The 24,233-nt window shown below is 37.6% G+C and overlaps 1 protein-coding gene across 1 annotated transcript in view; it reads left to right on the top strand.

The window, feature by feature from the left end:
- The window catches only part of uacab (uveal autoantigen with coiled-coil domains and ankyrin repeats b), a 43,830-nt gene that overhangs the window by 6,332 nt on the left and 13,265 nt on the right, over positions 1 to 24,233 (top strand). Inside the window, exons 2-7 of the mRNA XM_067495859.1 lie at positions 17,037 to 17,167; positions 20,895 to 20,983; positions 21,745 to 21,809; positions 23,029 to 23,086; positions 23,620 to 23,690; positions 23,992 to 24,098. Of these exons, the coding sequence (XP_067351960.1) occupies positions 17,037 to 17,167; positions 20,895 to 20,983; positions 21,745 to 21,809; positions 23,029 to 23,086; positions 23,620 to 23,690; positions 23,992 to 24,098 (521 nt within the window). The remainder of the gene's footprint in view (positions 1 to 17,036; positions 17,168 to 20,894; positions 20,984 to 21,744; positions 21,810 to 23,028; positions 23,087 to 23,619; positions 23,691 to 23,991; positions 24,099 to 24,233) is intronic.

Below are 24,233 nucleotides of genomic sequence, written 5' to 3'. Positions count from 1 at the left end.
TAAGGGAAAGCAGATTTTTTTTTCTTTTTATAAACAGTACAGTTTTATTTTCTCCAAGGTATTTTATTTTGTGTTCTTTACATGAAATTTTAAATATGCTTAAAAGTATCTTAAACATATAATAAATGCCATTGATTCAGTAATGCAGTTAATATTTGTGCAGAGTATTTTGGAGCTCTCTTTCATTTTGTGGTTTTTCCATAGATCCATAGTAATTCCTAGTTCTGTCTTGGCTATTATGATGCTTAATTGGTGTGCATGTTATATAGGTATTGCGGGTAATTAATCAGGTGTCTTTATTTCTATCATTTGTGCTTACATTGTTCATTTCATTTGTTACATACGTCCAGGAAGTTCTGAGTTTGGGATTATCTTTGAAAAACAGCACTGAGCTGATCTTTGTTAACAATAACCCTGAAGGAAATAGAGACGGAATGTTTTGTTTCAGTTGTACTAAAACAAAGTGCTTCTTTTAAACCTGGATGCTTGTGAGCTCATATTTAACTAGTAATAAAAAATATTTAGTATATTTAGCTTTAGTTTTCTAAATCAAATAATTTCATCTACAGTATAAAACCAGAAAAGTTACTCTTGAAGCAAGAAACACCTAAGCATAACCCTGTCCATCCTTCTTGCATAGAATATACTGTATGTGGGAGAGGTATAGGTTCTTCATAAATCACCTCTGGCTCTCATTTGTAAGGCTTTACTGCTTTTCTCTGAAACACCTCTCTGTATGGTACAGTACAGTTAAACCACAGTTCCGAAAATAACTAAATTATTAGTTATTATCACACTATGAACAAGACTAGTAACATGTACATGTTACATGATGCACTAAATTACTCATTTTGCAGCCCCAGTTCTATAAGCCTACCATGTCATATTTGGTTTCAGACTTAAAGATTTAAATTTGGCTTTTTGCAGATCTTTGTAAATAAAGGATAGTTAATTTTGGTAGCTATATTTATTGTTCTAAATCTGACTATAAATGACTGACTAAATGACTGAAGTGTGTTTAATAAATAGCTGTATGTAACTTGACTCTTGTTGATAATTCCTGTTTTAAATTATAAAGCATCCATCAACAATTTGTAATGATGTCGGTTGAACCACCTGTAAATTTTATGCTGCTGTGTAGCCCCCATTCTGCCGAGTTTATTTAGCTTCATGTTTGTTTACTGCCGCTGTTATTTTGCCATGACATTTGCAGCTGTGTTTTGTGCATACTTTATTTTGCTGAGACAGACAGCAAGGTTCCGACTTGGCAATTTAACAAACCTAGATCATCAAAGCTACTTATTTAGTTTCAAAGACCCACTCAACACTAATGAGAAGCTTTCCTCAGGCAAAGACACAACAGTGTAATTCAAGGATAAAGCATTAATTCAGATATTTACTGCCTCACCACTATGGCTAGGTTTAGGCAGCGTATGTAACTCTCAGCTTTAATGTCAGAAATACTTTTTGTTCAGTTTTTATTAAAAAAATTATGTTGACAGTGCAGCTGCTATGGTCTTCTCAGGACTCTTCTGGTACATCAACCATCTGAAGGCTTTTTATAATAATCCTGTAGTATACTGTATTTTCAGACCTAAAAATTATGTACTTGGAGCTCTCTTTCACTGGTGTGTATGTCTGCATTTTTTTTTTCTTTTTTGTGCTCTTGATCACGCCCAGTTTGTCATCTATTGATCCTAGGCGAGCTCTATTTCTTAGTAGTTATTTCATAATATTATTGCCGTTTAAGTAGAGTATTTTGTCTTTCGAAGAAATTTGTTAAAAAAATTTACTTAATAAAATCAGATTTTTCTGTGTGTCATCATAACTGAAATATTGAGAATATAAATAAACCTTGTCTACAGTACTGATAACTTTCTGCCACAATTAAGACTTTTTCTTTTTGCATGAGTGGCGAAATAGCATTTGCAAAAAATATCTGCTCAAGGAAAATAAGAAATAACAAAGTAAAGGTTTTTTGGGTGTGAAACTGTTTTGTAGCCTCCGGAATCCTTGAGGAATCTTTCTCAATTTATTGAATAGACTTAAATGCCCTGAATTCCTACTGAATATTATCCATTAGAGGTTTTCTTGAGCAAGTTCGGCTCTATTTCAGAGAAACCCAGAAGGCATTCTTACCGCTCTGGTTGGGGTGAGAAGGTTTGGGATTTAAGGTTTGTTCTCATTTTAAAGTAAGAGTTTTATTTGCTTTTTGAGTTAGTATAAACTGTTAATCCTAGCTCAAAGTATAAGGCTGTTTAAATCTCTGACAAGCACCTTTCAGACTAAACTACTGGTCCGTTTGCTGCCCTGTCTATACAATGGAGCAAAGAGTGCTATCACACATAATCTCAAAGTGACCAAATTTGTTATTTAAAAACATTTTCCAATTTATCCAGAGCAGTGAACTGTAGGTTAGAATATCGCTGTGTTCTCTCATGCATCATGACAACACAGAATAATGTATCCACACATTTTGTTTTTCTACAACTTACTGTATGTGAAATTCTCAAATTAAATGTTTAATGAACTGTTTTAAAATGCATCCTTTATTGACGCTTAATTTAACTGATGTTGTAATCTCTTTGCTCCTGATATCTGAACTGGAAAAAAAAATCCTCCAGATTACATCATCCGCTTCTAGTTATTTAGCTAGTAGCAGACAGATATTGTAAAAAATGAGAGGAAGAGATCTTTAACAATATGCACTCTTCCCCATACTAAAACTACATAAAATTGTCAAACTTGCACTTTTAAAAGCAAGTGGAAGCTCCATTACTTGTAATTAATTTTTGTAGCTGCAAGAAAAAGTATTGTGACTGCTTGCAATGTTCTAGTTTTCTGCATAAATTAATCATGAAATGTGGTCTCATCTTCATGAAAGTCATAAATCAACAAACAATATTTCTAAGCCAATAAAACACTGTTATGTCTATTGAACACACCTAATAAAGAGATCTCAGTAGGCTTATGATCAATGGTAAATGGTCTACACTTGTATAGCACTTTTCTACCTATTGGCACTCAAACACTTTACACTGCTGCTTATTCACCCATTCATACTCACAATCTTACATACTCACACACCGATGGGGGAGCTACTATGCAGCTGGCTAACACTCACCGGGAGCAACTAAGTTGGGGTTCAGTGTCTTGCTCAAGGACACTTCGACATGTGACCAGAGCCGGGGATTGAACCAACAACTGTGAGATTGGTGAACAACCACTCTACCTTCCTGCGCCACAGTCTCAAGAATTAATTTGCATGCAGCTAGGAGTTAGAGTAATCTCAAAGTCATTAGATACTCATCAGTTATTAGTTAGACATCGCCTATATAGGCATGGAGACGATTTGGTACTGTGGCTGCTCTCCATAGATGTGGGTCCCAAGCCAAAATCATTCCAAAGTCACAATGTAGAATTATCAGTGAGGTTAAAAAAAGAACCATGAACAGCTAAAGACTTAAAGGACTCATTGGAGTTGGTTAACATCTCATTTTGTGAGTCAACCCTACACAAACGGTGACAAGACGTTATCTGTAGCAGGACATCACAGAGGAAGCCTGTGTTCTCTAAAAACAACATTGTAGCAAACCAGGAGTTTGTCTAAGTCTGCCTTGAAACTCACCACTGGGAAAATGTCTTGTAGACAGACGACACTAAGGTAGAATTTTTTGGTAGAACTCAGAGCACTACATACGACAGAAAAAAAGTCTACCTGTTCTACCACCAGGTATGATTGAGGGAGGATCATGATTGGGACTGCTTTGCTGTCTCTGGACCTGGACCACTTGCCATTTTGGAGGGGAAAAATTAATTTCCAGGTTTAACATGGTAACCCACAGTACAATGTCAGTGTGGCTGCAAAAAAATGACTGTCAACAAGCTGAAACTCAGAAACATAGATGTAAATCTACTACAGAATGGTTTCAGTGACACACAAACCTGCTCTTAGAGTGGTCCAGTCAGAACCCAGACCACAACCCAAAAGAGATGCTGTGAAATGACCTGTAAAAAGAGCTGTTCAGACCAGTTGTCCTAAGAATATGGCTGAGATGAAGCAGTTCTGTTAGAGTATTTCAAAATTCCTCTTGAGCTTTGCATGTCTTAATCTGGAGGTACAAGAAGCACTTGCTTGAGTTTATTGCTGCCAAAGGTGGTTTAAGCAGTTATTACAACACTGTTGCCAATGCTTTTTCCCACCATCTCTTTGAATGTTTGAATGAGTGTGTTCAATATAAACATAAAAGATCATGACTGTTTTGTGTTTTATCAGCTTATAAATAGTATGTTTACATTTGTGATCTTGGTGAAGATCAGATCACGTTTTATGTCCAAGTTATGCAGAAAACAAGGAAACAGTAAACAGTGCCATTAATTTTCTGGCAGTCTGAGTAGTAGTTGTCCATATTTTGCAACTAAGATTACACTCCTTAATCCTATTTCTTTTCCCCTTAACTCTGCATTTCCATATTAAACAGTAGTTTTACTGCCATTTGTTCACATGGGCATCTAACTTATAGTAACTGTATGAAGCAGACTGTGAGACAGGATCAAGGCAAGTTTGTTTTAGGCTGGGCATTGTGTAAGTAGTATAGAAGATGGTTGTGTGATGGTCTGTGTTTTTAGGATTACTGTCTGGCTCCATGGGGTTTTAGCCATAAGGTCATCTCAGCAGTGTTGCCCGTCTGTGTTCCCATGGTGTGACATGTCATTAAGACACATGTATGTGTTTGTGGTGAATATGTGAGTGTGTGTGCTTTTATGTTCAGTTTATCAATTTGGAGTCAGGGAAGCTACAGTTGGGTGCTAAAGTTTACATCCCCATATTTCAAATTGGCACAAACTCTAAAACAACGTGATATTTAATTCACATTCCGTTGTATGGTAAGTTTTAAATTAATTTATTAAACTTTTGCACCTATATCATTTTCATTTTTTTACTACAACTTTTTGTATATACTCCTTAACAATTTGTGTCACCTCTTATGATAATAAAAGAACACTTGTACCAGCGAAATAAGCATATTATTATTATTATTATTATTGTTGTTGTTTTAGTGTAATGCATATTTAACTAGAACAAATGTTCTTATATCATCAGAAGTAAAAAAAGAAAACAAGTAAATTAATATATAAAAATTTAAATAATGAAAATTAGTGCAAAGGTTTGTCCCTGTTGATAAATTAATTAAAGATCTACTTTAATTTCTAATGAAAGAACATTTATTCTAGCTGAAAGCGGAAGAAATAATATTCGGATTTAAAAGCGCCATTTCAAAATGAGAGGAGGCAAACTTTTACATTAAACTGTAAATGTTTCACCAGATTGTGGCAGATTACCAATGCTCACGGGAGGGTACATGTTGGAGGAGGCTAAACTTATTCAGAGTTTGGGTGGGCTATCAGCTGCAACACACACACACACACACATACACACACACACAGTCAGACATGCTGAGCCACAGGCATACAAAGGTTCTGCTGATAAGGGGCAAACTGCTGTGAAATTACTCAGGCTAATCAATCAAGCTGTGTTCTGCACATGTTTGTATACTCTGTTTTCACTTTAGATAATAAAAGTGTCTCTGCTTTGTCAGAAAAAGTCAGTAAAACTTGTTGGGCAATATATACTATTTGTAAAGAAGATGGAGCTAATTATTGTTTACAAGCACTGTCTACAGTGCCTAATTAATCCCTCCAGATTTTTGTGATTGTTGCAGCCTAAAATGCCAGATTTTTGGGATGGCTTCTCTAAAAAAATGTTGATGTCCAAATTGACTCGTGCTGTTGTGTGAAGATTTCTTACAAAGTGAACTATTGTGAATTATTTATAATTGTCTTGGTAAAACTGAGAGCCAGAATAATTAAGTTACAAATACTAATAAGTTACTCAGGTGCTTGAGCGAGAAATCCACTAAACATGGCTTGGTGTTGCTTGGCTTTGATTTGTTCAGTGGATTCAGTTTATTGTCCTTGTTGTTGATTGAGAAAAAGCAGGCAGTCTTTCTAATGTTTCATATTCTGAATGTTGAAGCAAGCACAAAAGATGTGGGATCAGACAGTTCTAGGAAGATCTGCTTTCTCAGATCCTGGTTATATTGTAGTTCATAGGTGGACCATTTGACTAAGGGGCAAGTTTCTACCTGCTCTGTATTAAATTGATCTTGCCCCATGGGGGTTGCAGCAAGGAACTGGTGTAATTTCTTGACATTATGGATTTTTGATTTTTGATTTTTTTGTAGTGTATAAATGCATTTCTTTACATAAGCTGTTTTTAGTTTGGTCTATTTACATATAAGAGATTATGTGGAATGCTGACATTTGCTAATATGTTACTGTTACATGCTTTTGCATACTTACTAGTGATAAGGAAATGTTGTAACCTCTGACTGAAGTGATTTATAACGACATAGAAAATTCAAATTTTATTATGGCACTGTGCAACCATTGTTTAATATATTCTACAAGAATGAACTGTACTGAACTGAATGCTTTTCAGTACACGCATTTTTTTATGAACCTTTTTGTACATTAGACCAACGCCCAACTCACATTCCTCACTGTGTGTGTATGTGTGATGACTTGTAAGTGCTGGCCAAATAAGCATCATCACCAGTATTTGTGCCCAAATGGCAGCATGCCTGAAGGGCTCTTCATTTACCAAATAAGGGCATGCATGATAACACTCCTGTGGCAATTCTCTGAATGTTGCCTCATAATTTTCTTTAGGTGAGTTTAAAACAGCAGCTTTTGCTCTTCACAATATTTCTTTCAGCCACAGTAAAATACTAGCATTATATATGTAAATGTGTGCGATAGACACTCCAATTGTTCTGCCTGTCTCTGTTTCTCCCTCTGTTTAGTTTCTGTGTTTCTGATTGAGCTAAAAAATGCTTATACACATTGTGTTTGTTATTTTAATAAAATGGTTGTTTAGGGGAGTCCCTATCCCTATCCCTATTGTTAATTTACTGTGGTCTTTCTGCATTAGCTGTCTAAGTACAATTTTCTTGCTAATTGGAAACCTTTTCATAGCCCCACAGTCTCTGTCTGCCTTGTTCTTTTCTTTTATCTTCACATCATCAAACCAACTGGAAAAGTATCCGCCATACCAGCAGCTAGCCTATCTACAGCCCAAAATTGTTTTGCTTGTTTAAAATTTTCCTGGAAGGGGACATTGTTATTTCAATAATGGTTATTATATGTGACAGCAGAGCCACTGACATTTTAAAGGACATATATATTTTATGCTCTTACAAGAGTGTTGTCTTCTATACTATAAACATGTATGTCATGAATAACACCATTGTCTTTCTAGAATTGTATTTCAGTACCTCTGTAATGGCTTGTTGTTTCTAATGATCCCGTAGATAATCTTTTCTGTGGAGTTAAACGGCAAAGTTCACAAGGTTTTGGCAGCTAGGAATCTGATCTCCTGTGCTAGCAGTAGATGTCAGAATTACAAAAAAATGCAAGGAAAGCCTGTACTCTTTGGGGCAAAAGTAATCTAAATAGTGTGACCCAGTAGCTAGACAGACTGGTATACATTTATTTGGATTATTGGGGAACAGAAGTGAAAATCTTATTTTAAACCTCTTTTACTCACAAAAAACTGTGTGTTAAAATGTGTTAACAGGTTTAGGCTAATTTAAAGTATGACAAAACAGACTGTATGTTTTCAGGTTTTTTTTAAATCCCATTTCATTTTTAACTTCTCCAAGGAGATTTACATACATGAGTGTATTTGCATTGACTTTAAAAACCAAGTTACAATCTGTTTCCTCTGGAAAGTTGATTTCTTAAGTGTCATGTAAAGTGTCCCCCCAAAATGTTTTAATTTGGACAGTCCTGGTTGTGGATTAGCTCCTTTTGTCATCCGTTTTTCTTTTTTTCCCCCTCCCCCTGTGCTGTCACTCTACTGTGACATGAACGCACGCACTAAAGAAAACTCAGAAAGTTAAATTTTCTGTCACTATACATTTAAACTAAAGTATAAGGTGGAGGAGAAATCGGGTTGCTCTACTGCTTTATGTATATCCAAACTTCCAGTTATCTGGTTCATTAAGGGCATATAAATTCAGTCCTTAATAGGTTTTTTATTTATTTATTTTTTCAAAAATGCTTTTTAACTTTTGTGCAGCTGTGAACTGGTGTCTTCATGATAATTCCAGAATTATTATTATTATTTTTATTATTTATTTAATTTTTTTGTCCTTTCCCATGAGTTCAGTGGATCATTGTCCGCAGTTTTTAAGCCAGATGCCTTTCCGGCATTGGAAAATGGCTATTAGGGGTTCACCTTTAGAGACACTTCGACATATAGCTGGTACCGCGGATCGAACCACTGAGCCTGTGGTCAGTGGACGACTGCGTTACCCCTACAGTCACCCCATTTGATAATTCCAGAAATGGTTGCTGTAAATTGTTAATTGTTTTAAAACAGCAAAAGTATGCCCTTACATTACCACATGCAATTGTGGAATACTTCTGTGTCTTTTCAATAGCTGCATCCCAGCTAACTGACTGACTGACTGACTGACAACTTTAATCCTCATATAAAGGAAAATTGCTATTATTGGAACACATTGCTATTGTGTTTTGTCCCAAAAGATATTGAACTCTGGCATCTAATATTTAAATTAAACTTTGCATCATTTTCTAAATTATGTGCTGTGAGGTAACTCTATATGTGCCAGGAGATTTTGTGACAACTAGGGCTGGGTATTGAACTTCACTACTTTCACACCACCAGCAAAATTGCTTTAATTATATCAAGTATTGAAAAATTCCTTGTCATTCTTTACGAAATTGGGATACGGTACTGTAGCGTGGCCAGATGGAAACCTCTCCTCAGTAAAAGGCACATGACAGCCTGCCTGGGGTTTGACAAAAGGCACCTAAAGGACTCTCAGACCATGAGAAACAAAATTCTCTGGTCTGATGAAACAAAGATTGAACTCTTTGGCTTGAACGCCAAGTGTCATGTCTGGAGGAAACCAGGCACCACTCAACACATGGCCAATACCATCCCTACAATAAAGTATGGTGGTTGCAACATCATGCTGTGCGGATGTTTTTCAGTGGAAGGAACTGGCAGACTATTCAGGATCGAGGGAAAGATAAATGCAGCAATGTACAGAGACATTCTTGATGAAAACCTGTTCCAGAGGACTTCAGCATGGGAAGAGATTTCACACAAACTTCTTTTATGTTGTCATTATGGGGGATATTATTATGTGGAATTTTGAGAAAAATAATGACTTTAATCCATTTTGGAATAAAGCTGTAACATAACAAAATGCCAAAAAAGTTAAGCGCTGTGAATACTTTCTGAATGCAGTGTAATTTTTAATCTTGAACATTTGTTCTTAAACAATCACTCTTACATGAAGTAGGTTGTTATTTAGTAAAGTAGTGATAAAGGTATCAACACTGAGGATGACCGCTGGGCATATATAGACTGATGTGAACTGGAGCTGTTACTTTACTGATCACCACCAGAGGGTGTGTCCATCTGTCTGTCCTGCATTCAGTGCACAATCTGCCCAGCAAGAGTGGTCCTGTGTTTAGCAGCTACCCATATATGCAGCAAGAGTCTCATGTACATACCAAAAACAGAGTGGCTCTTTAGACACCTGGCTAGAACCATCAGTGGGGCCTCAGCCTAATCCAAGAGGGACTTACATTACGAAGCGTCAACTTACCTGGCCCACAATGACAGATTAACTGCAAAGCAAGCTGTGTCTTGTAGCTTTCATGTTCTGGACCATGTTGTGGTCTCTGCCTCGGGGGGGGGGGGGGTTCTTACGCTGTACATGCCCAGACGGTTGCACAGTTCACCACTTTCAGGTCTATAATCACACATTAGAGACAATGGGTGGGGGTGTAAAACTGCTAATGTTAACAGCAGTCGAAAAAAAACCCTGATGATTTTGAAAATTTGGGAGCAAATTCCATGCACTCATCAACAACATTTTTTTTCTAAAACGATGTTTTGAATTAATAGGCTGTCATCAACAGATAAGCAGATACAATCTGTTTTCTATTATTTACAAAAGTACTAGACTTTTAATTCAGGACCTGGTGGAAGCCCCTTTGGTCAAGCTTATTAGGTAAATCTATAAGCTTAGGAGATCTGGATTTGGGAAGTTTGTCCCATTCTTTCTGGAAGATTCTCTCAAACTTTATCAGATTTGAGTGGTCAGAGTGTCAAAGAACTGCCATTTTCATTTATTTGTTTTTTTTCCCTTTTAGGTCTCAGTCTTGGTTTATGATGGGCCACTTAGGAATACACATACACTGAAGGAACAGTGGAGTTTGTTTTAGGTCACTGTCTTGCTGAAAAGAGCGCCATCACTCAAGTCTCAGATCTGTGAAGAATTTCTTCAATGACTTGTCTATACTTTGCTGCATTCATCCTTCTTAATTCTGACCAGAGCTGCCATTGTTGTCTTTATACTGCAGTGTTTCCTGTATATGCATCAAACAGCAGTTCACCACTGCTGCTAAATGGATGAGAACAACTGCAGAGTTATTTCAAGTGGTTCGTTATTACACCCAACAAAAAGTATTGTAACATTGACCTAGATTAAGTTGTTCCTCATTAACAGAGGGCTGATCTGCGTAGGGAAAAGATGATTATTTTTAATTTGCACATTAAAGAACAAATCAACATTATTTGTGATAAAACATTTGGGATATTAGTAAATAAATATTGGCATAAACATTGAGACAAAACCTGCCAGGGACTATTTATGTTCATGTGCCAATTGTGTTGGGCTGCCCCCCAAAACTTCTGTTTTGTGCAGAGTGATTTCCTTCTGACATCTATTATACACTTGTCCTGTCTTCCAGAGCCCTTCAGGTATTAAAAGCCCCTGGCTTCTGGCATTTACCTGTCAAAGCGAACATAAATAACCCCACCTACTGTATAACAATACTAAAGGTGTTTGTCAAACTCATGGACATGCACACAAGAGCACAGCTGGAGAAAGAAATCTTTGGGGAAACATTGTGCTGTGCTTCAGTGAACACTCAAAACAGAAATGCGTTACCCTGCTCTACACTGCATTTTATCACGGGCCTTTAAAGAGTTCCTTGAACTTCATGTTTTGGTTTTTGTCTTAATGCATTGTGTGAATTGTGGGAACCTTATTAAACCAGTTTTGTGCCTTTCTAGACCCCACACAGGTTCTAGACATCCCAAGGATGAGTAATGCATAAAGGATGCATCTTGCCAAAATAAGGCCTCCAAATAGTTTTGTAAAAAAGCATTTTTTTAAGCCATGTTTAATTTTTTTATTTTGGGTAGTTAAGGCTAGACTAGTTAAATTTATCAATATAAAATATAATCTACAAAACCAATATGGGAAGGGTGAAGGTGTCCTTTATGAAACCACTGTATTGAATTTCCATTCAGGAGTAACAGCTGTGTCTCTCACAATTTTTAGAGATTTCTGTGGCACAGTATCTGGTATTTGAGCTTGCTCTTAAGGTTCTCATTAACAGTGATGCAGTTTTTGCTTTTCACTGCCAGGGATTATTGCACCAATAAATCAACTTGTCACTGAGACATTCACATAGCATTCAGCTATTTTAATGTCACAACTGGGTATCTCTGAGTATAAATGGGATTGGGTTTGGGCCTTTTCATAAACTAGAAAAAGGTAGTTTTTGTTTTGTTTTTTTGGGCAGATTAAAGCGATAGGTGCTTAAAGCCTAATGTTTAAGTGTTATGGGTTGTCTCTAAAGTCATTTTTGTACTTTTAAATAGTTTGAGCTGCCCATCTATCAATAATCAGTTCCACTTGTCCTAAGGGTAGTGAGAACACCCTGTAGTCTTATCACAGTGACACAAAGACAGAAAACAATTCACATCTACTGGAAATTTGGAGTTCCCAGTCATATTACTGGCATAGCTAAAGGAAAGGGTTTTTGAAATTGGATCTGTTAATTGGCAGAATTAACAGGGGGAATGAGATGAGCACTAAAAAAGACTTCTGACCTTCAGTTGTGAGAAACAACAATTTCAGATAACTTCAATATGAAAGTGGCGTCTCTACCCTCCTGTGTCTCTTTAAATTTCAAATTCTTAGAAGTTTAAGTCCTAAAAGTTAAAGTTTGGAAAAGTATGCATTTTCAAATACCCATCCATTACTCTTTTGAATTTTCAAAGGTTTACATTTCATGAGATAATGTCTCTTCACAGAGATGTCCTCACATTAACCCACATATTCATCATCTTGTTAACTGCAGTTTGGCATTGTACATGAATATCACTTAACATATTGGCTATAAACTTTATGTTTTGGTCTTGGTTTCTCTCAGTTATCAGATGACCAGTTGGATATTTTCTGCTGGTGATTTCATCGCTAAGGATATTAGAATCCTATTTGTCTGGCCAAGCGTTGAGCGACAGGAAAGAAACTGAGGTGTGAAAACCTGTATTAACATGACATATGTTAGAGACACCTGGCACCAATCATCTGTATCGAAAAGTAGAGGCATAACCTGGCTCATCCAGTGTCAAGTGATGTTTTGTCCCTCAGGTTACTGTGTTAAAATAGAAAATGTAAGGAATGTGTATTTCTGTACCATTTCAGCAGCAATGTCCAGTGTTCAAATATTTGATAGTAAAATTCCAAATGTTGCGGCTCTAATCAAGGTTGTTTTTTGCCTTTAGTGGCCGGCAGCCTCTAAAGGTCATTAGTTATGGACCATTGAGCACATATAAATATCGGGTCATAATTGCAAAGCATGAGGATGGCTTAGGGGGCATTTGCATTTAAACAGACATATTAAAGGCCAATGATACTCGTGTGTAATATATTGTTAATATATAAATAACTTTCTTAACTTCAGACTTTATATTAAAGCAGTTTCTAACCACACAAAACAGGCCATGCTTGTTTACACATGTATAAATGAAACAATAGCAGTGAGTAACAAACATCCAGTCCACAACTAAAACACATCCTGTTGCAAATCTTAACAACATATTCATTGTTATTTTAAATCGCCACCCATGAGAGAAATATAGGCTCACGCACCGATCAGCTTTGTAATATTCCTTTAGCATTCGCTTGAACATTGGCTCTGCAGCTGTGAACTGGTGTCTTTATGATAATTCCAGAAATGTTTGCCGTAAATTATTAGTAGCACATACAATTGTGGAATATATATATATATTTTTTACTTTATTTAGATAAAATAAAAAAAACATCATGATAACTAGTGTGCAATTATAAATCTGGTTGTAATTTTGTATTAAAAAGTGTCTTCTCAATAGCTGTATCCCAACTATGTTACTAACTGACTAACTAACAACTTGAATCCTCATATAAAGGAAAATTACTATTATTAGAACACAAGGCAGTCGTAAACGGACCACACAGTCAGTGGTTTGATCCCCGGTCCCTGTTATGTAGTGTCTCTAGGCAAGACACTGAACCCCCAATAGCCCATTCCCATCCCCAGCTGTGCAGTGCAGGTGTAAAAACGGCCAAAAGGAAAAAAAAACTATTATTGGACTATTATCATTTGTCCCAACAGATATTGTACTCTAGCATATTTAAATTACACATTGCATTGTTTTCTAAATGATGTGCTGTGAGGTAAGTCTATGGGTGCTATGAGATTTTGTGAGAACTAGGGCTGCGTATTGAACACCACTACTTTTACAGCACTGGCAGAATTGCTTCAATCATATCAAGTATTGAAAAATTCCTTGTCATTGGATACCAAATTGGGATACAATATGATGGAGTGTCCAGATGGAAACCACTCCTCAGTAAAGGGCACATGACAAGCCTGCCTGCATTTTGCCAAAAGGCACCTGAAGGATTCTCAGACAATGAAAAACAAAATTTTCTGGTCTGATGAAACGAAGATTGAACTCTTTGACCTGAATGCCAAGTGTAATATCCAGAGGACGATGGGCACCGTTCTCCACATAACAAACATCCAGTCCACAACTAAAACACATCCTGTTGCAAATCTTAACAACATCTTCATTATTATTTTAAGTCACCATTCATGATACATGAATGTTCATGAACATATAGGCCCACACACCAATCAGCTTTGTAAGATCCCTATAGCACTCACTTGAACATTGGCTCTGAGACGGGGTGTTGTGGCTTGCATAGGGAGAGAGGAAGAAAGGTAGCCACAGCTTGGCACAACACAGGTGGTTGACTAACATTAGTTGGAGATTGAAGCTCGGGGTTCTCAGCCTAGGCCTTAGTAGAGATACAGGCAGAAACTGGAGTGGCATGTTCACTTTCAGCCGGTTAGGTTAGGAAAACGTAATGGATTTCAGTATTGATTTCCTATTCAGTCTCTAAAGTTTTACTCAGAGTAATCAGGGAGTGGAGTTTTGCTTTTCATGACGCACGCACCTGATGACACTGTTAAGCAATACACATTGAATGACAAATAGAATTGCGATCAACAATCAGTGGGAGTGGGTGATGGGGATCTTTATGGTTTGGCTTATTTGTACAAGTTTTAAAGAAGACTTTTAAAATCTTGATATGAAACGTGGTATCACCATTTGTTATTGTCGTAATAATTGGGAGACTCGAATGACGTTTAGATGACTTGTCTGTCCTGGGTTAAAATAAAATGAGCATCATGTCCACATACATTTTCTTAGTGACCATATAACCCACACACACTTTAGACAAAATATCTTATTCAACTAATTTAATATATCACTTATATTTCAGTTTATACTTTTGAAACATATTATGACTCTTTAGGAAGTAAATGGCTACTGCAGTGGCCACTTTAGCTTGCTAACTGCCCTATTATTAACTAGTACATAAACAGATTCCTAAACAAATACGCACACAAACTCACACACACCAGCACACCCATGAGATATATTTACATGATTGATGTACAGTATGCTGTATGGCTGGGCGCCATTTTGGCGCCTTTGTCTCTATGCTAGGGTGAGCAGCTTTAGTAAGTTGACACCTACTTCTTCATATGACATGTCATGTGGAGGAGGTCTTTTTGCATGTTTGTGAATATTGGTGCCACTCTGTTAACGCCAGTCTGGCATCAGACAGTAACACGAACCCACCAGGAGCTGATGTAGTGTGTAAATTAAACGGCTCCTCTTTACCTCTTTTTTCCTTTCCCTTGGTTGCTGTCTCTGCTTTATTCCTGCAATGTTTTACCAAACACAAATGAAGGTTAGTTTTTGCATATGGGAAGAGACTGCATGGTTGTTTTATAAGGTGGACCTGTAGTCTCAGACAGGTATTTGTAAAAAGGCTTTGGATTCCAACACCTTTTTAGGTGAACAGCGGCTTTTAGCCCAGTAGTGTCCTGTAAGGGTCGGTGCCAAGACCTCTTCACATGTGAAAACCATAATCCCCCTCTGACATTAATATTTTCAGATTGAGGCAAGCAAGGAGCTTAGTGGGGGTGGCAATATAAGCAAGGACTTTTTGGCTGGCCTTGTTTCATGCTGGCAGTGGTGATAGACACTAAAGCTATTACTCATGGTCCAGGCATGTCCAGAATGTATTCTTAGCTCCCGTCTTCCTATCAGTCACTACAGAAAGGTTGGAGGGTCAAAAAATAAAGAGGTAACCAGTCTGCAGGGCTGTCTGCACCACTGCTGTTTACCAGGGAGGGGGTGATATTTTAAACCTGGAAGAGCCAACATATTTACCCCGCTGAGCCTGACTGACCTTGCCATTTGTTGGGGTGAAGACGGTGGCGATCACTGGCAGAGAAGGGAGAAGCTCTTTAGTTGCTGCTTGATAAACAAGTAACTCGCAGCTCTTGCAGAAAGGAAAATCCAGAGAAGAAGAGTTTCAACACAAAAGGAGGCTGAAGTAAATAGGGGGTTGGGAGATCAAGGCAAGAAAATAGGGGGAGACACTTGGGGAAGGCAAGAGATAGCCAGGCTGAGCTGACTTTTACTCCAGAGGAGGAGTTGCAGTTGCCGGCCTGGGCAGGTCCCAGAGCTGGCAGGGCTGGCCCTTCTGCTTCTCCACCTCCATTCCTTCCTCCTCTCTTACTCCCTTTCTCCTCCCTTTAACCAAAACTAAACAGCTGTGCAGTGATGAACTTGCAGACAGAACCCATGATCAACAAAGGAATGCGTAGAAAATCCTGCAAGTAGAACTTTTCTGCCTCAAGTGAAGGGGAACTTCAGAGGCAGAGCCTTCCATAAGTGGACCTACACTGCAGTATAGACTACTATAGACCAGTTTTTGTCTTCTCATCCATTTTTTTTGCCCTCACTGGTTGAGCACACCAGGGAAATTTGATACAGTTTGTTTTTGTTTTTGTTTTTTTTGCTTTTGTAAACCGGAACAGTGGCAACCTTTTCAGTAGCACGGTGCAAGGACCAGCTGCACTCACCCAAGATGAGCCGCTGGTTGAAATGCACCTCCAAGCACTTTGTAGGTATTCATTAGCAGTAATTTCTTGTTGTCACCTAAGGTAAATTTTATGGATGCTATGTCCTAATGCTTTCACCTGCAAATTGAATTACCTGAAAGCTATTCTTTAACTAAGAGTAGTTTTAACTAAGTGGTAATGTAGTGAAGAAATTCTTCCTCGGGCAGATGGGGCCTAAATGATAACTCATTAATTGCCTAAAGCTTCAATATACTTCGTTTTTCATTGCTGCTGTGTACATACAAGTAGCTTGTTTGAATTTCAGCTAAGATTAGCATTTATACACTGTCCTCCAGTATTAAGCATCCCACTGAAATATGCTTTGTTGAATGCTTAAATGTTGTGTGTTTCCATGTTTGTGAGGAATTAGTGAAACTGCAGTACACTGCAATGTTGGCACTATAGAAGGTAAAAATATTCGACTCCGTATTTTGCACTGTGTGTGTTTAATAGAAACCACCTTCTAGGCATTATTCTGGCCTTTTAAAATAAGTTGAATTGGTAAAATATTGTTATATTAATAAAATATTTTACAGCTTAAAGTTTAAATACTGTTAAACATACTGCATGTTTGATAGTTTACTATTGTAAACATGATTATTTTTCAGAACACAGACTGGAACAAGTATGATGATCGGCTGATGAAGGCAGTGGAAAGGGGGGAGGTGGACAAGGTGGCTGCTGTTCTCAGCAAGAAGGGCATCATTCCCACCAAGCTTGATGTGGAAGGACGCTCTGCGTGAGTAAACACACACACACACACACACACACACACACACATACACACATACATACATACATACATACATACATGTATGAGTCAAAAATATGAATATCAACACCTTTCACCAAAAGATAGAACCTTGGGACATGAATAGTACATTGAAGTGAACCAATGTATAATAGTGTAGGTTTGTATACAATGATTTTTGCCATCTCTCTCTTGCCATCAGTAAAAATCAGCAAATCTAAATACAGGTATACTAATCATCAAAGATTCCAAACATTCTACACTGTTTCCCTGATAAAGCATCTTTAAATAGGAATTCCTTTACAATTAACATTATAACTCAGAAATACCACTTTTCCTCTTTTATCACATTAGTGACAAATTTCTAACCCTATGATTAAAAACAAGCCTGACCTCTAAAATTTCCCCTGTTGCCCATTTCAGAATTATACTTTCATCCAGCTGCTCTAGCATTGAAGTTTCATATTATTGTGTCTATTTTTATATCCCAGACTTTTTGTATGAAGAATGGTATAAAGTTGGTATAAGGAATGTTTGTGTCCACAGAAGGCTTGACCACATTGGCCAAAGGCTGTTTTTGTAGTCCCCACAGGAAATTACTCCCTACATGTTCAGATCAGATCCACTGTGGTGCTTGGCTACCATCAGGATCAGCTGACATCTCCTTATGTTTTATGTTGGGTCAGTTGGAACCACTGTTTTTTTATATTTGTTTTCCATGTTTATATGTTTCATGAAGAAGTGGCCGGTCTCTGGTCTGTGCTTATGGTTGACTTTGGCAAAGAATTGTTAAGGTATATAACTGTGGGTCTTCAGATAGCAGAAGTAAAACTTCTGAGTATTTTCAGCAGTGGGTGAAAATCTCTTCTGGCACCTCTGCATAGACATTATAGTATACATGTCTATGTATAAATCAACAGAATTATATACACAAGCTGTTGAATTTCTGATCTCATAAATTCTAGATGGACTCTGGTGAGTGGGAGACTAACTGATGACTCACACTCATCATTTAGTGTCTCCCACCACCACCCCCATGGGCAGGCAGACCAGAACAAGTTTACTAGCACATTAACACATCACCCTAAATTACATTTATGGAAAGATGTTATGCTTTTGCAAAGTTCAGTTGAATTTAAAAGTTAACCACACTTGTAACTTAGTAAATGTGCTTATAGCTCACTGGGCCACACACAGATTAACATGTGTCTGTGGCATTCTGACCTCTGCATGCTCCAACAAAGGAATGCCAAATAGCAATCCCTTGTAATCAGGGACCTCTGTGGGGAAACTAATTAAAAAGTGTTACCCTTGATATATAATTTGATGTGCCCTGGATTAGCCTTTCTGTGTTTAGCTAATGAATTCAGATGTAACTCTTCTATTGCGGTTTACAGCTGAGTAAATGGTTTACATCTCTGCTCTGGTATTAGCTGAATCCCAGAGAGGTACGCCTACTGATTCCACATGCTCCACCCATTGTGCAACTGGGATAGCTAGCTGATGAGGGCTTAGTAGTAAGTCCACATGACAGCACAGCACTTGAGACTGTCACTTGTTTGGCACTACTACATTAAACTGGCAATGACTAAAGATTCTGCCGTGTGACCATTGTTGGTCCAGATTGGCAGCAACGAACTCTGTGCTCATGTTAAGAGTAACAAGAGCATTAACTGGCATTTTTTAAATATGTATTTCCTCCCTTTTGCAAAGTCACAGAGAATGTAACTGTAAAAAAATGATACTTGATATTGGTGCTCTATGCCAATTAATAAATTAATTCTATTTTGCTCTGACATTGGAGAGTGTGTTTAGGATTACATCAGCTGCAGTAAAAAAACAAGGATCAGACACAATTCTTAAACATTCAGCAAGTCAAACCATACATCTCTAAAATATATTATCTATAAATATCTATATCTAACAGCTCAAGATATTCTATATCTAATGTTATACCCCCCATTCCTTTTAAAAGGGTGTCCAAAACATTACAACCACCTGGTAATATAATGTACTTAAGTACAACTACACCACCAATTACGACTTCAGTAATGCGTAAAGTACAACACATATAGCCTCTACAGTCCATGTTGTCCAATATATAACTTGAGAAATTATAACCTTGTAACTACAGAATTCACGGCAGAGCTGCTTTATCGAACTGCATTACATTGTACAGGTTAGGGTTAGTAATGAACTAGTAACTAATGAAGTGGACAGAGTATGGTGTAGTACATGGCTAAAACATTAATTTAAAGAAAGTAATTAAAACTGTAATTGTACTTGTTTGTGAGGTTACTACATGCTTTAGTTGAATTCTCAGACAGCATATTTACCTTATCAGTGTTGCAGCAGACAAAGTATTTTGACTGTTGTGTCCTCTAGAGCCACACATTCACATATAAAGTTCAGCTACCAGCATATACTCTGGTTTTCTCTTCCCTGTGACCACTTTCAAAAATAGTAACTGTATTCTGTGGACTGTCAATCTGAAGTTGCCAATGGAGCAAGTGTGAAGATGAAATGACATAGCTTAATGACATTAGCTTTTCATGTAGCTTCTTCATTCAAATCAGCCTATGGCATGTGTCATAGTATAGTTGTAAATATATGGGTTTCAATTTAATACATTCATCATTTCGTAATCATCAGTCATCAGGAAATGCCCCATCCCAGCTTTTACTGTGAAATTGTATATTATTTTTCTCTGTTCAGACACATACTTTAACTTTCCTTCTGAAAACTTTTATGTCCCATGAACTTGACAAGTAAAATTACTTTTATTGCTCTAACTCACATAGTCTGTTCCCTGTCTACCCTTTGCCCTGAGAGTTCATGACCCCTCCCTGTTCCCTAGAGAACCAGCATCTCCTAGTTATCAACACAGCTTTTAATACCCACTCCAGTGTTAAGGTGACAGCCTCACTGTCTCCTTGGCAGATACCTTGGTGTTAGTGTATAAACAGGGTTATGTGGCTTGATGGGTGACTGACTGAGATAGGTTTACATACAAGTGTTTTGAAAACTTTCATGACTAGTGACTGCAGAGCTGCTGTGCATTAAATCAGGGACAGGGAGCAAGAATGTTTCCAGTCAAAAGTCATGATTAAAGATATGTATGCAGGCAAACCTGGGCAATGAGAAACTAATAATTAACGAAGCAACTTTGTGGCAATTTGTGTCCAATCCAAAGCAATTTGCAATGTTGTTTAACATTCACCACTTCACACACACGGTCACAGACCGATGACGGCAGCTGGAATTTTGCTCACCCGATCAACCGAGAGCAACTTATGGTTTTGTCTCACACACCACATGTGATCATGTAGCCAGTAGTGGCCAGGAGTTGAACCACTGACTGTGTGGTCCAGGGACAACAGTTTTTTGTTTGTTTGTTTCTGTTTTAATAGAGAGTACTTGTAATCAAGCTGATAGATACATTGATGTGTATCTCTTGGTTGCCTTGGAGTCATTACAGGCCCTGAGGATTTTTGGTTATCTGCTTCAAGAATGCTGATCTTGCTGATAGCAAGGAGCCAGGGGTCCGTTTGCAGTCACTCACTTATCCTTAAGTTTCACCCTCACCCCCTTCTTTTTGCACCCTATCACATTTTCCCTTGCCCCTCTACTCTACTCTTTGCCAAGCCCTTTGACTCATTCCTTCATTCAGTCTTTCCTCTCCTAAATAATCTTTGCCTCTCTTTTTGTTGCCCAGGTTTCATTTGGCTGCAACACGGGGACACCTGGACTGTCTCAGTCTCATCCTGGGACACAATGTTGATGCCACTGCAACTGATGCCACTGGTAAGTTAGTGCTTCATTTAGAAGAAACGATGGCAACAACAAACTCAGATCCATAACCATACAGCAGTGATCGTAACAATTTTTTACGCTCTGTGGCCAAATGAAGCACAATATGTAAATAAAATGCATTAATAGAATATTATGTTTAAAATACAATTTTCACAGTGTAAGGTCTCCATTTTGGCCAATAGGTAAGATTTTTTTGTCTAATTGCAGAGAAGTTGGAGTAACACTGTATCTAAAGGGGTAAATAAAAGTGTAACCCTTCCTGTAAGAAGTTAACATTTTGACTTTTTAGTGAGTTTAGTAATTACTATACATATAACTCAGTATGAAAGGTAGTAGGTTACTTTATTTCTATGTAGAATTGTCCCAATGCCGATACCAGTATCAGGCCTCATCCTGCCTTTGTGTACTCATAAAACGATTAAAGATAAGTGATTAAAATCAAAGTAGAGCTAAATGCAACGTTTGCTGTGCCAAAATCTGAAGATATACAGAATTTACTAAATGTTATACTCTTCTTTATCAAGAATATTTTAAAACGTTTAATAATTGCGACTGACATTGGTAAAAGTAAGGTTTCTTTACAATAACTAGAACTTTAACCGAAGTTTGCTTTGTTTTCCAAAGTTATATTCCTTTCATATTCCTGTGTATATTCTACAGTTCATGTTATCTATACTTCTCCATCCAGGATCTCACCCTAAATCCCTGCTTTGTTCATATTTGAAGTTGATTTTGATTACTTATTGTTTCAGGTAAAAATGCTCTTCATCTCGCCTCAAGAAATGGACATTCTTTGTGTGTGCAGAAGCTTTTGCAGGTAAAGTCCAGAGATTCTCTCTTTTATTTGTACCTGACAGATATATAGAATCTCGATAGAAGAGGTGCCCTATCACATGGTAACATATGACACATTTAAGCTTTATTAGTTCAGGAAATCTCATTAAAACCAAGTATTTGTTTTTACTTTGAGAGCACTAGCTCTGCAATAATGTCATCTCATAGTGTTATAGCGCTTCCCCCCACCCCCATCTCTCACATGGCAGTGTATGAGATCACAATATTGCAGCGCTAGCCTCCTCATCCTATACCCTGTGGGTTTGGGCTGACGGAGGGAGATAGTGGAGGTGGCATTTGCTGGCATCCTGCTGCCATGTCTGGTGTGATGACGGCACCAAGAATGGACGGCAGGTTTGCAGAAGGGAAAGCTTGTCAACACCACTGACAACCCTGTGCCAACAGCCATGACTTCACACCAAACCCATCAGGTATAGGATATCCCCCCCTCTCTCCTCTACTATCAGCTTCCATTGCTGCTCTACCACCCCGCCTTTTCACTTTGTTATTTGAGCGTGCTGCTAATTTTTGGCTCTTGTTGCTAGAGAGAGCTGGGGTTTATTTGGGGTTGAGCTCGCTGGCAAGCCTACCTAGCAACATTAGGCCCCTGTTAGCATTAAGTCCTCAAGGCTTTCATAGCAGGCTCTCATCATTACTATAGTACTGTCACTGGTGTCAGCAGAGACAGCCTGACCTGCCTGCAGTTGCCTCTAGAGTTTCACATATGTAATAATTGATTTTCATCACTTGCACAATTACAATAAAGCTACATAAATAAATCATTATTAAAAAATATACTTACCACTAGGAGTAGGTTTAGGTTTCAGTTTCCACATTTATTCGGCTATAATGTGGATAGCTGACCATTTAGGAGTGACATCATATCAAATAATGTCATTATTTGTCATTAGTTTATATTTTAAATTGCAAAAATTATGATCTATTCATTTTAGTGTTTTAAATAACAGCACTATGTTATCACACTTTCACTACTGTACATCATAACCGTTTGTAGTTAAAGATGTCTGATTTTCTTATTGTAGATTCAGGTGCCTGTGGGAATCAGAGTGGAACTGTGAGATACATTAAATAGTGTTCTTTTCTTATTTTATCTCTTTTACACCACAGGAATATTTCAGCACCAGTAAACTTATTTGTCACTTAAGTCTGTTGTGACAACTTGTGTTTATGTAAATTTTCAGCACAACTGTCCTGTTGGAAATGTGGACCTACAAGGAAGAACAGCTCTGCATGATGCTGGTAAGACTCTACTCCAGAACCAACTCTTCCAGTTTATTACCAACTCTGCTCTACTTTAGTACTGCCTCACATTAACTGGTACTGACTATACTTTAGTGTTAGTCTTTCCTTAGTCTAAAAGTTTCTCTATTTTACTGGTCTCCAGCACTAACCCCTACTGTAAATTCGTAGTGACACTACACTTTTACTGACTTCCCTGTACTGTAGTGAAGACTGATCTACGGCTGACTATACTTTTGTCTTATACTTTCTTCCCAGAATTTATTCTGTTGGACATTTAATGTCATTTTGACCTTAATACCAGGGTCCATCAGATTGCTCATGTTAAACAAGCCTCCAAAAAATCTCATGCCAAGTCAATCTGCGGAACGTTCCACTGTGGCGACCCCTGCAGGGACAAGCCGACAGCCATTGATTTTGATTTCATATCTTTGCCAAAATGTACAGTAAATGCAACTATACTTGTTAAATTGGTTGACTTTATTTTTTTATTCCTTTTTGTTTGTTTGTTTTTGTTTTTCCTTTTTTTACAGTTATGGCAGGGTGTTGCTCCAGTGTGAAGCTTCTCTGTGACAGCGGGGCATCAGTGAATGCCACTGACTTTGTGAGAACGCTTAATTTCACACAATGTTGTAGTGGTCATCAACATTATTTCTTCTGTTTAGTCATTGTAGAAAAGCACATCGATCAGATTGTTCATTAATGGCTGTGTAATTAACTGCATGTTAGCCCACTGTGACTCCAAACGTTAACTTAGTCAATATGAAGGATGTTTTCCATATTCTGGTTTATTGTAGGCATTTTCTTGTTTTTGTTTTTGCTAAAAGTTGAGAGAAGGATTAATACTTTAGCAGAACCTGTATTGTGCATTTCCTGTGTGATTTATGTGTATGTCTTTTCTCCAGGATGGTAGAACACCTCTGGTGCTGGCAACCCAGATGTGTCATCCACGCATCTGTCAGCTGCTGCTAGAGCGAGGGGCTGATATCACCATTCGGGACAAACAAAATAAGTAAGAATTGTCACCCCTTCATAGTGTTTGTCTTTGTCTTTGGCAGGCCTGAAAAATGTCGAGTTTAATATTTGGAAATCAAATTAAAGTATTTATACTTTTTATTTTCAGCAAAAATAAAGGAGTGTCTAAATA

The sequence above is a fragment of the Channa argus genome, chromosome 2 (assembly GCF_033026475.1).
Source record: "Channa argus isolate prfri chromosome 2, Channa argus male v1.0, whole genome shotgun sequence".
Lineage (NCBI taxonomy): Eukaryota > Metazoa > Chordata > Actinopteri > Anabantiformes > Channidae > Channa > Channa argus.
The sequence above is the reverse complement of the archived record's forward strand: the minus strand, read 5'-3'. Positions and strand labels throughout refer to the sequence as shown.